Source organism: Agelaius phoeniceus, chromosome 14, assembly GCF_051311805.1.
Source record: "Agelaius phoeniceus isolate bAgePho1 chromosome 14, bAgePho1.hap1, whole genome shotgun sequence".
Classification (NCBI taxonomy): Eukaryota; Metazoa; Chordata; class Aves; order Passeriformes; family Icteridae; genus Agelaius; species Agelaius phoeniceus.
The window spans coordinates 5,326,118-5,337,234 of record NC_135278.1 but is presented as its reverse complement, the minus strand read 5'-3'; the positions used below and the strand labels follow the sequence as shown (position 1 = coordinate 5,337,234).

Here is an 11,117-nt window from a genome sequence, read left to right as displayed (position 1 = left end):
TCTGCCCCATGAATGCCACTGACCTTTTGGGAGGAGCCAAAGGAGCAAGAAAATCACCTGTTCAAAACTGGAAGTTTTATTTATTTTTTTGTAAAAAAAGAGTAAATAAAAATGGACCTTTTTTTTTTCGTGCTCAGGTTGTAACACCCACCAGCTGCTGTCCCCTCTGCCTGCATCTCCAGCACTGGAAGGGAGGATAGACCATTAAGACTAAAGCAGTGCACGAGGTTAAACCAACAGTTAACAGAATCTCTGCAGGGATGAAACTCAGAACAAAACAGCCTGAGGTTTTTCCTCATTAAAAAGAACTCAATTCTGGCTCAGCACTGCCCCCTGTGACAGAGGAGACACCTTCTGCCCCCAGCAAGTAATTCCAGAAAGGTCAGCAATAGATTTATCTGAAACCGTTCAAGCCCACACCTAATCCCCCTTGGCAGAGCTGCCTCTGACCAAGCTTTTCCTCAGGAGGACTCCAGTCCCAGCAGCATGAAGAACATGGTGGTGGTCACCTCCTGCCCTCCAGCCTTCTGAGCACACTGGGCATCAGAACCAGGCAAGGCAACCAAAAGCTTTGCAGTCCAACAAAGGGACCAGGAAGAGCAAAGAGCCAGCAAAAGGGACACACTGCCCAGGTCACTGAGGCTGCTGGGCCTGGCCATCAGCACACCATGAACAAGCACGTCCTCGTGCTATAAGCAAAAAGGAGGAATTAAATTCTCTAATCATTTCATGATAAAGGTCAAAAAAGGAGTGAAAAAACAATCTGAGTGGACTATTTGCTCTCATTTAACTGAAGGTGAAGCCAAGCATGTGGCCAGATTAAAACAAAACATAGTCCTTCAGAAATAACTGATCTGACTGTCCCCATGGAAACCCATTCACATGGGCTATGACAAAGCCACTCCTCCAGGAAGCAACACATTCTTTAACTGTCAGGTAACAGCCTCAGCCTTGGGAGAAAAGGAAGAAAGAGGCAGTACATGAGGGGGGAGAGAGATTATTCCAATTATTCCACCCTCACTAAGGTGAAAACAGAGACCAAGGAAGAGCCAGAAGCTCCAGTTTCCCTGAAGATACCACTTCTGTTGGCATCATGGTGCTCAGCTTTAGAGATCAATCCAGTGAGGGACAGTTGAGGCACCCTGCTCCTCTGGCAACCCTTAAAACGGGATGAAGAGGGGCACCTGAGCAGGGCAAACACCCACTCACTCATATAAACAGCAGCAAAGAACTTGAACCTGCTGGCTCCTCTGCCACACAGCCAGTCCTCTTCTCAAGGCCTAAAACTCCTCCTCCTTACACTGATGAGGTTGCCTGCTTTGGACACACCCAGCTGCTTAGTCCGAGCTCTCTTCTACCTCCTTGTGTTTCTTCTTCTTCTTCTTCTTGCTGCTGCTCTCACTGGTCTGTGGAGAGGTTGGGAAGGTCAGGAAGCCATCAAAAAGGAATCCCCCACTGCTTATTGCAGGAAGAACAGCAAAGCAGTGCAGTCCCCATGACACACCCCAGCACCATCCTCCCCCAGGGACCCACAGCACAGAGGTGGCCTGGCAGGAACCCACCAACTGTCCTGGGCACCTGCCCCATCTCCAACCACCAGCCCAGTTTAAAATGCACTCTAAACCATCCTCCTCTGCTTTGGAAAGCCTGGCACTGTGCTCACACACTGCAGGCTGCTGATGCATTAATGCTGGAGGTGATCAGGGACCCACAGCAATCTCTACCATGTTGGGACCATTCCAGTACCCAATCACATACCCTCTCAATTTGTTCTCCCCCACTCTCAGCTGCCTCTTGGGCTTTCTTCTCTTTCTTCCTCTTTTTCTTTTCCTTTTTGCTCAGCTCCTCTGGTGGTGGGGTGGCAGGGGATGGAGGGGTCACAGCTTCCTCGTTTTCACTCTCTGAGTCTCTCTTTCTCTGTTGGGGGGAACACATTGTCAGACACCAACACCTTCCAACACCTTCCAACAGAGCTCAGGTGAGGGAAAAACTGACTGCCTGATTCAATACAGCTTCATTTAACAACAGGGTGACTTGCAGACTCTCCAGCATACACTGTCTAGCATTTGCTTCTGCCAGAACTGCCCCCTGTACTGAGTTAGGGAAATTTAGGTGCAACTCTTGCATGGACATTTCTGCAGCTCTTTGTAGTCTCCAAAAAGGTTCTCTGGCACAACAAATCTCTGTTGTGGCTCCATAAAATATATTTTCTTGTGCTGTGTTGAAGAATATGCCCAGGGCCAGTAGCTTGGTGTTTGAGCTGCAAATCATGCCCTGGGTGGTGGGAAATTGCTGCAGTCCCAGGCAGGGAACTGTGAATAGGCACTGACCCTTGTGCCTAACAAAGGGCATGGAAAACCCTGCACTAAAAACCATCATTGGACCCAAATGCAGGTGCAAGGTGTGTGCAGATAATGGGAATAACAGGGGCCTGAAAAAAGAGCCAGAGAGCACTGGCAATACTCACTTTTGCAGCCCTGTCCACCTCTGAAACAGCTTGGTGATCAGCAGCTGCTTCTTTCCTGGAAGTATCCCTGAAAGAAAAGACCCCAGTGTTGCACAGGACAGTCATTGCCTCATGCTGCTCTGGACTGTACAAATCCCTGTCCCCTCACAAGGGCTCTGTAACCACCCCAGGAGCTGGGGGGAAGTTGGTGTAGGGGAGACCTGCAGCCTGCACCAGGGCAAGCTGGGCTGGGCAACAACACAGCCTCCCCCTTTAATTTAGCAGACTGACTCCCTCTAAAACCACAGCAGGCTAAAAAGGGATAACTGTCTGCTCAGAGCCTTTCCTTCCAACACTGCCCAAGAGCAACACACTCCAAGAAATGCAACTGCATCCCCACAGGCCAAGCTTAACACGATTCATGCACAAATAGCAGCATCCAGCCCAGCCCTTGGTCCCCTCTGAACAACCCTGTGGGAGCCACACATCAATACCCACCTGTAATCCACATATTCCATCTTCCACGACTCTGGTGTGCTCTCATTGGGCTTTCCATGCTTGTCCAGCAGACCCTTCTGGATCATCATCTTCTTCTGACTGGCCTGAAAGCAAAGGGCAACAAGTCAAACTGCAGCTCCAGGTAGGGAAAATCCTCCCTCAAGCTAAAAGAAGGGAATCCAGCTACAAGCCAACAACTACAGCATTACCTTTTTACTACTGTTCCAAGGACCTTCAAACAAATGAGCCTAAACATCCCCTGCACAGAAGCCTAAATCTCAGACAAGAGTCATCTTTATCAGTAAATAATGGCTAATTTGATGGGGGAGTCACAGCAACAGTAACACAACTGCACATCATGGAGTCTGGATCTTTGACTGGGTTTTTCCAGCCTAATGATCTGCAGCATTTGAGCTGGACCACTTGTCTGTGAGGTTTTGCAGAGGACTCCAAAATGCTTGAACTGTATTACCCCACCTTTGCCATGAGACAAATACATCAGCAGCCCCAAAGCTTTCACCTGAACCACAGGAATGGGGTGAGCACCTGGACACAGAGCTCTGAGTCCAACCTGCATCAGGCCAGCCTGGCTGCAGTTGAGCTCCTACCACATGCCTGAGGTGGGAGAGGAACCCAGCACTGGATGTTCCCACTGCTCCTCTCCTTCAGGCACAGTTTAATGTCTCACAGACAGTGTGCATTTAAGCAGTGTTGCACCAGAAAGAAGATCCTGCCCAGCCCCTCCAGAGCCATCAGCAAGGGGTGATGGATGAAGGTCATCTTTGCACTGAGTGCTAATGCCATCCACTTCACATCATTTGGCTCTTCCCCAGAGGAGGGCTGGTGCTGTACAGATCTGAGGAGCCCATGCCTGAACACCAGCAGTGGCCCCCAGGCTCTTTTGGGGGGGAAAGCCTCACTCCCACCAGCACTGGGCTGCCACAGCCCTGGCACTGGGAACTGCCACCATCACAGCTCCAGGAGACCACAGCAGAATTACAGCAAGGCCCTGCAGAAGACACAGGCACAGCTGTGCCCAAGGTCCCAGAGCCCCACACCCCAATGGCACCAAGTGCCCTGGGACTGAGCCCAGGCCCACACTCACCTTGGGGCCCAGCCCCCATTTCCGGGGGTAGGTGTCTCTCTCCATGATCACTCTCTTGATCTTTGCCACCACGCCGTGGTCACAGGTAGAAATGACTGCTGTGGTCATCAGGGCAATGGCTGCAGAAGCAGGCATGGAGGTCAGTAACTCCCGAAGAGCAGAACTGTGGCAGCCTGTTCTGCCTCTGTTAGCACAAAGATGACCAACACCCCCCCCAGTGTCACCCCAAGGACTCACTGGCTGTCACACAGCTTCTCTGAAGACCCTGGTTACAACTGGGCACCCTTTCAAGTCAAGCTGGCAGCTGCTGGAGTCCCTGTGCACTGATCTACCAGGAGGTGTGGTGTGTGTGATGTGCCTGGTGGCAGCATGTGATCAGACAGCATCCCTCGTCCCAGTGAGGCTGGAGCCCCCCAAAGAGGGGCTCCAACCCTGCCAGCACTGCTCCCCTCCTGCAGGCAGCCACCACACAGCACAGCAGCCCCCAGCAGGACACTGGGACACTGCAGGATGTCTGGAGGCTGCACAGCACCCAGAGCCTAGAACAGGAGCTGGGGTGCTGCAGGAGGGCAGCTCCACTGCACTCAGAGAATGGATAAACTGTGTCATCACCTCACACACAGCACACCTGAGCATCACACAGCTGCTGAACCCCTCACACCTGGCCCAGGACTGATGCAGCCACTGCTTCTTAACATCCTGCCCAAAGCCAGCTGCCTTGGGCCCACATTTTCCATTAGGAAGCACTAATTAAACCTTCTACACACAGGAACTAATTTGTGGTGCCCTTACTGTCACACAGTCTGTTATTTCTGCAGTTTGCTGGACACAAGGAGAAGGAGGCATTCCATACCTAGGCAGATGGCTTCTCCTTTTGTGGTGATGACAACAATCTCCTGATTAAGCTCAATCCCATCCTCATACCTCAGAACACCAGGCAGCATGATCTTGGCTCCATAGCAAATGGCATTAACCTGAAAATGGAGGGAATGGGAGGGAAGGGCTTAGAAGCTATTATGAGAATCAAAGTACAAAATGTCTCTAATTTTTAGCTTCCCACTGCCATTACCATCCCAGCAATATCACCCTAAGTAACTAGGGATTTTGTCCACTAGATAAAACTTGGGAGCTTTGGAAGGAGAAAGCAAAGCACCCAAGCAACACAGCAAACAACAGGTGAGGTAGATCTCCCAAAACCATCACCATCCTCCTCCTCAAGTGAGGAGAGCAGATCCTGTATTTAATTCATGGCTCCTGCATCTTAGTGCTGCTCTGGCAGGAGCCCCATGAGGATCTACACAAGTCACCAGCAGACACCACATGGCTGTGTGTTCTATCAGCTGCACAAGTCAGGGGGACACCTTGCAGTGTCTGTCTGTCCCCTGGCACTGCCTCAGGAACTCACTGCACTGTCTTTCATGACAAGCCTCTTGTGTGAAGTCAGCAGTTTCTCCAGGGGCAGGATGACCCTTCTCAGGTAGCTGTCGTCCTTGTTGTTGTCATACTGCCACTGGGCATCCAGCACGTCGTGCATGGTCACCATGTTGTCCTGCAAAGGCAAAACCCTTCTCAACTCTCCCACCAGCCACCAGTGAAACATGCACAAGAGAACAGCTGAAGTCCAACAGCAAATAGGGAGTGAAACCAGACACCCATCACAAGCATGAAAACACAATTTAAGAGAGGAAAGAATACTTTCCATCAGCAGCTTGAGATCAGCCTGGCTTGAGCTGACAGACTTGGACCTTCCTAATCCCAGAGAGCATTTGGATCTATGGTCTAAGGTCTGCCCGCATGAAACTCTTAAATATGACCTAACTTAAATTCCTGGGGCTCCCAGACAAAGGTTAGTGAGCAAAAGTCTTAATTAACCAGCTCTTTAATCTGTGACATGGAGTAAATTCTGAGTAAACTGTGAGTGCCCAACACCTGGAATTCATAAATGACCCAGTGATTACAGCTGTGCTAAGAGCACAGATGGGTGGGGAAGCACTTGCACTCTGATACTGCTGCTTTGCAAAAAAAAAATTAGTTCTGGAGTTTGGACCAGCAGCAGGATCTGTCTATGACCAGAGTGAAAAGGCTGTACAAGTGTCCAAGATCTCACAAGACTGCACCTCCCAGGCTCATTCCAATGAACCCCATTCCCTGAGCTGTTCACACTCCTGAACTCATGGACACCAGGGTCTGTAGGCTGAGAAACACAGGTGACATAAAACAAACCTTCAGCCACCACAGTGCACTTCCCAGTCACTCACTGTCCCAAAGTTTAATTACCAGAACAGGAGCAACATCCTGAACTGAACTCAACACTTTGGTTACAGACCATCCACAGCAAGAGCTCTCACTGTCTGGGGGCTATTCCCAAACCTCCTCCTAACACTGCAGAGCTCAGAGTCCCCAGGAGCTGCTGCAATTGTGACAATATCAAAGGGGCTGGCTACATTTGAGGTGCCACTGTACCATCTCTCCCAGGATGCCCGAGCGGACTCTGCGCAGCTCCTGCATCTGGCCCCCCACGCCCAGCAGCAGCCCCAGGTGCACACAGAGGGTTCTGATGTATGTGCCTGCTTCACAGCTCACCCAGAAGATACCTGAAAGGCAGGACAGGATAGAGAGATTTAGATGTTGTAGTGCGTTTTCTTTATTTGACAAATTCACTGTTTAATTTGTGGTTTTGCAACCCCTCTGTATTGTCCTCCCCCTGTCTCTAGAGTGGCACAAGCCCCCCACCCCCATTTTGTATCTTATGTTTCTAAAATTAGACTTGCTCCCTCATTGTTATTCAGTTAAGTGTCAGTTTTTCTGTTTGTTACCTGGCCACTCCCTGCCAAGTTTCAACTCCCCCCTCATCCCAGCTGTCAACCCCTCCTGTCCCTACTCTTTTCCCCAGAACCCTCCTTACTCCTCCTTACCTGCCCTTCCCTTTATAAACTTCCCCCTCAGTTTTGTATCCTTCAAAACCCCATTGGTTTACTTAAGCTGTTCTACTCCCTTGAAACCCTCCATTGGTTTACACATTGTATTTCCTGCCATGTGTTCCTGTCTGCCCTCAGTTCAGAGTCCTGGCACCCTGGACTGGGGAGTTTTGCCATCCAATAAAGTCACCCCAGTTCCACCCCAGGGCCCGTGCTGCTTCCTTTTTGTTCCTCCACTGGTAGCTGGGATTCTGCAGAGCTCAAAAGGGGGGTCTGTTGCAGCCCTGTTATCACCCAGCTGGGACTTAGTGCACCACGACATTTAAACAGAAAATAAACCACATCCTTCAAGAGAAGCTGTATGCCAACCCTTCCCAGAGCCATCAGCATGGGGTGATAGATGAAGGTCATCTTTGCCCTGAGAGCTAATGCCATCTAATTGACATCATTTGGCTCTTCTGTGAAGGGTGCAGCAGTACAAAAAGAGGTGGGATTTGCTTCCCAGCACACCAAAGCAATGCATGAAGCAGTTACTGCTGGACAATGGGAGGATTTAGGTCTTAAGACACCTGCCAAAAGCAGCGCATTTCACAGAAAATTGTATCAGTTGGTTTTATAGGAAGAAGGCAGGCAAGCCCTGTTTTACCTAATCTTCTCTCAGGATCATACTCCACCAGCTTGCTCTCGTAGATGGTTCTGACTCTCAGCTGTCGTTTGACAGCAGCAATGAGGGGTGGCCGCTGGAACAGGGCACCTGTCAGGGTTTCTATGGCCTGAGGGAAGAAGAAGCAAGAGTTAACACTTGTGCCCTAATGCAGGAGCACCTTGGACTCTTCAGCAACTGTGTCCACTTCCAAGAATGAGAAACCACAAGGTTTATCCTGATTCGCTGATGCCATATTTAATACAGCAAATCCAAGCCAGTGATGTGGTCCAGGTGCCAGTGAACACAGCCAGGATTTTTCCATTAGATGGCAGCATGTGATCAGACAGCATCCCTCGTCCCAGTGAGGCTGGAGCCCCCCAAAGAGGGGCTCCAACCCTGCCAGCACTGTTCCCCTCCTGCAGGCAGCCACCACACAGCACAGCAGCCCCCAGCAGGACACTGGGACACTGCAGGATGTCTGGAGGCTGCACAGCACCCAGAGCCTAGAACAGGAGCTGGGGTGCTGCAGGAGGGCAGCTCCACTGCACTCAGAGAATGGATAAACTGTGTCATCACCTCACACACAGCACACCTGAGCTCCATTCCTGGCCTCTCATCTCCCACCAGTGCCCAGCACTCTGCATGGCTAAGAGCACGTGAGACTTACCCTGGCCAGCTGAGCCTCACTTTCAATGGCATTGTGCAGCCGAACAATTCCCACATACTCTTTGCCTGAAAGAATGACAAGAGCAGTCAGGAACGGCCACTGGCATTTGATGTTGACCTCAAGGTCCACCATGCTTAACAGCCACATGTCCCCAGAACCCTGAAATCCTACCACCTCTTCTAGGAAATGGGCATGGTTTATTACAGAGTTGGTTTTTCTTCCAGGGAAATAAATCTAAGCTATACTTATTTCTTCTCTGGACTAGTAGAGGCTTAAGCCCTAAGTTCAACTGGTACATCAAACCATGTCAGAGGTGTTTTCACTGACTTGTAACAGCCCAAGCACCAGAGAATCATGAAAAAAATACCTGAGACAACATGGATGTGTGCTCAGTGGCTTGGAATAACCCTTAATGTCAAGGCTGAAGACCAAGACTGGCCTTTTTAAGATTGAGAACCCTCCATTTTGTCTCCAAAAGCACTTCACACATCCCCAGTCACTGCAAATGGTCCTGAGCATGGAACAAACCTGCACTCTGCTGAGACTTGACCAGCCGTGTGGCCCTCTCGATGCACACAATGAGGCAGCCTGTCACCTTGGGGTCCAGGGTGCCACTGTGCCCCGTCTTCTCCACCCGCAGGATGCGCCGGATCCACGCCACCACCTCGTGGGAGGATGGGTTGGAGGGCTTGTCCAGGTTAATAAAGCCAGACCTGGGGTGCAAAATGGCAGGGAATGGGAGATAAGCATCAGGACAGACATGGCAACAGTGCAGGAGCTTTGAGATACTGTCCTGGCTGCAAAGAAATGCATTTTTATACAGCCAGATAAGCAACGAGCTCTCAGTAAGCTCACACTGACCTGCTCCATGCACAACAGGTGATATAATCCACAGGCAAGGAATTCTCCCCTGCACTTATAAAAAAACCCCCAAATTCTATGAACTCCAAGCAGTTTCAAAGCCCAGCAGGCCAAGGGACTTTTCTGAAGACACCAGAGAATTCCTTAGGTGGTCTGCACGTTCATCCACAGACCTGCTACAACCCCAGGATAAAGAAAACTTTACAGGGAGAGATCGGATTTTTAAACATTTACTGATTCTGGCAAGGCACTGAGTGAAGAAGAAAGGTACAAGGGGAATCCAGATCGAATATATTTTGAAGGTATTAACTGTGCAAGAAAAATAAACCACTCTGGCCGGTATTGCACTCACCTAACATATTCAGAAATTTCTCTCTTCAGGGGATTAGCACCGGAAGGAAGAGGTGTGTAGTGTGCTGTCCTCACATTTAACTTGTCAAAGTTCTACAAAATCCAAGCAAAGTTACAAATCTTTTTAAGCTCCCTTGATTTCAGTGTTGCTGTGCTGCAGTACATCTCCCCATATACACCAGGTCTGATTTGTACATTTAAGTGACAGAGCCACTTCCAAAATGATAATGACCCAACAATGAAACCACGATATTATTTTACAAAAATAGAAAAAAAATAGAAATCCTGGACTGAAAGAGATGGGAAAGCAGCACAATATATGCATTAACAATGCAGGACAAGCCGAACATTCCCCAGAAACTGAGCAGAAGCAGCCTGGAAGCCTACACACACCACAGGCCATGATCAGACCCGAATTAAGAACTAAAGAAATATGACGGGATCTTTCCAAGGCACTGAAAAGTCACTAAACTTAAACGATACCGCTAGAGAGACATTGTAACACGATTTCGGGCGGCGGAGCACCACGTGCGCCGCTCCCCGCAGCGGGGTTACACCTGCAGGGGCACAGGACAAAAGCAGCGGGAACTCGGGCGGGCCACGAGGTCGAGCAAAGCCGCCCTACCTTCAGCAGCAAGGGCCACTGCGACGTGTCCAGCTGGGCCACGCGGGACTCGGGCTTGATCAGAAAGTCCTCGGTGTGCTGGATGTCCTGGGGGGGCGAAGTTAAGCGGCATCAGAGACGGGGAAGCCGGCGGGCCGCGCTCCCGCCTCCCTCTCCACGTGGCCCGGGAGGCTCCGCTGGCTCCACGCGGGGCGGCCGCGCTCCCGCCGGGACGGAGCGGGGAGAGCCCGTCCCGGCCCTACCCACGGTACCAGGGACGCGTCCCCGCGGATGGGGCTGGGGGAGCCCCACGGATGGGGCTGGGGGAGCCCCACGGATGGGGCTGGGGGAGCCCCCCGGCACCCCGAGCACGGCCCGATCCATCCCCCCATTCCTCCCCGCGCTCACCGCTACATCATCATCGGCGAGCGCCCGCTTCTCCTTCTTCCGCCGCTTCTTCACGCTGGAACCTGCGGGAGCGACACGCCGGGAGTGAGCGGCGGCAGGGCCGGGAGAGCAGAGGGACAAAGGGGCAAAGGCCCAGGGGGGCAAAGCCGCCCGCAGAGCCTCCCCCGAGCGGCGCCGCACCGGCCCCGAGCCCTCCCCGCGCCCCCGCCGGTCCCCACCGCTGCGCACCGTCCCCGTCCGCCATGGCCGCGCCGCGTGCTGGCCCCGCCGCTCGGATCGCGCCGCACCGACCGCCCCGGCCCGCCCCGTCCCGCCGGGCCCCGCGCTACGCGTCACCGGCACCGCCCGCCCGCGCCGCGCCCCTTCCGCCGCCTTCGGACCGCCCCCGGGGCCATCCGCCCCGGCACCACCGCGGGCACACGGCCACAGTCTCGCCTGCTGGAATTCAAAAAGGACGCGGACATAGGGAGTTTCGCCGAGTGGGTTTTTAGTTTTGCCTCTCGGCCTGGCGCATCCACGGCTAGCTTAGCCATAAAATAACATCCAGTTCGAGTCTTTCTCAACTTCCATTTTATCTTGTCAAAAGAGGGTTGTGGTAATCAAGGCTTCTTAA

The 11,117-nt window shown here is 51.9% G+C and overlaps 1 protein-coding gene and 5 non-coding genes across 6 annotated transcripts; all 6 read right to left on the bottom strand.

Annotated features, from left to right (window-relative positions):
- Nucleotides 1–60: 60 nt before the first annotated feature.
- DKC1 (dyskerin pseudouridine synthase 1) lies at nt 61–10,870 on the bottom strand. Its single transcript, XM_054641401.2, has 15 exons — nt 10,733–10,870; nt 10,505–10,566; nt 10,118–10,204; nt 9,494–9,585; nt 8,809–8,993; nt 8,281–8,345; nt 7,614–7,740; nt 6,513–6,643; nt 5,455–5,598; nt 4,903–5,023; nt 4,050–4,168; nt 2,945–3,048; nt 2,468–2,534; nt 1,759–1,917; nt 61–1,406 (listed from the first exon to the last, which is right to left on the bottom strand). The coding sequence occupies exons 1-15, from the start codon at nt 10,746–10,748 to the stop codon at nt 1,338–1,340; spliced, it is 1,548 nt and encodes a 515-aa protein (XP_054497376.2). The 5' UTR covers nt 10,749–10,870; the 3' UTR covers nt 61–1,337.
- On the bottom strand, nt 3,692–3,767 carry LOC129126045 (small nucleolar RNA SNORD83). The gene has a single exon (XR_008535031.1). It is a non-coding gene; the product is annotated as a small nucleolar RNA SNORD83 (small nucleolar RNA).
- On the bottom strand, nt 4,421–4,666 carry LOC129126047 (small nucleolar RNA SNORD17). Its single transcript, XR_008535033.2, has one exon. It is a non-coding gene; the product is annotated as a small nucleolar RNA SNORD17 (small nucleolar RNA).
- On the bottom strand, nt 6,235–6,369 carry LOC129126053 (small nucleolar RNA SNORA36 family). Its single transcript, XR_008535039.1, has one exon. It is a non-coding gene; the product is annotated as a small nucleolar RNA SNORA36 family (small nucleolar RNA).
- Nucleotides 7,346–7,421, bottom strand: LOC129126050 (small nucleolar RNA SNORD83). Its single transcript, XR_008535036.1, has one exon. It is a non-coding gene; the product is annotated as a small nucleolar RNA SNORD83 (small nucleolar RNA).
- Nucleotides 7,949–8,194, bottom strand: LOC129126048 (small nucleolar RNA SNORD17). The gene has a single exon (XR_008535034.2). It is a non-coding gene; the product is annotated as a small nucleolar RNA SNORD17 (small nucleolar RNA).
- Nucleotides 10,871–11,117: the final 247 nt, after the last annotated feature.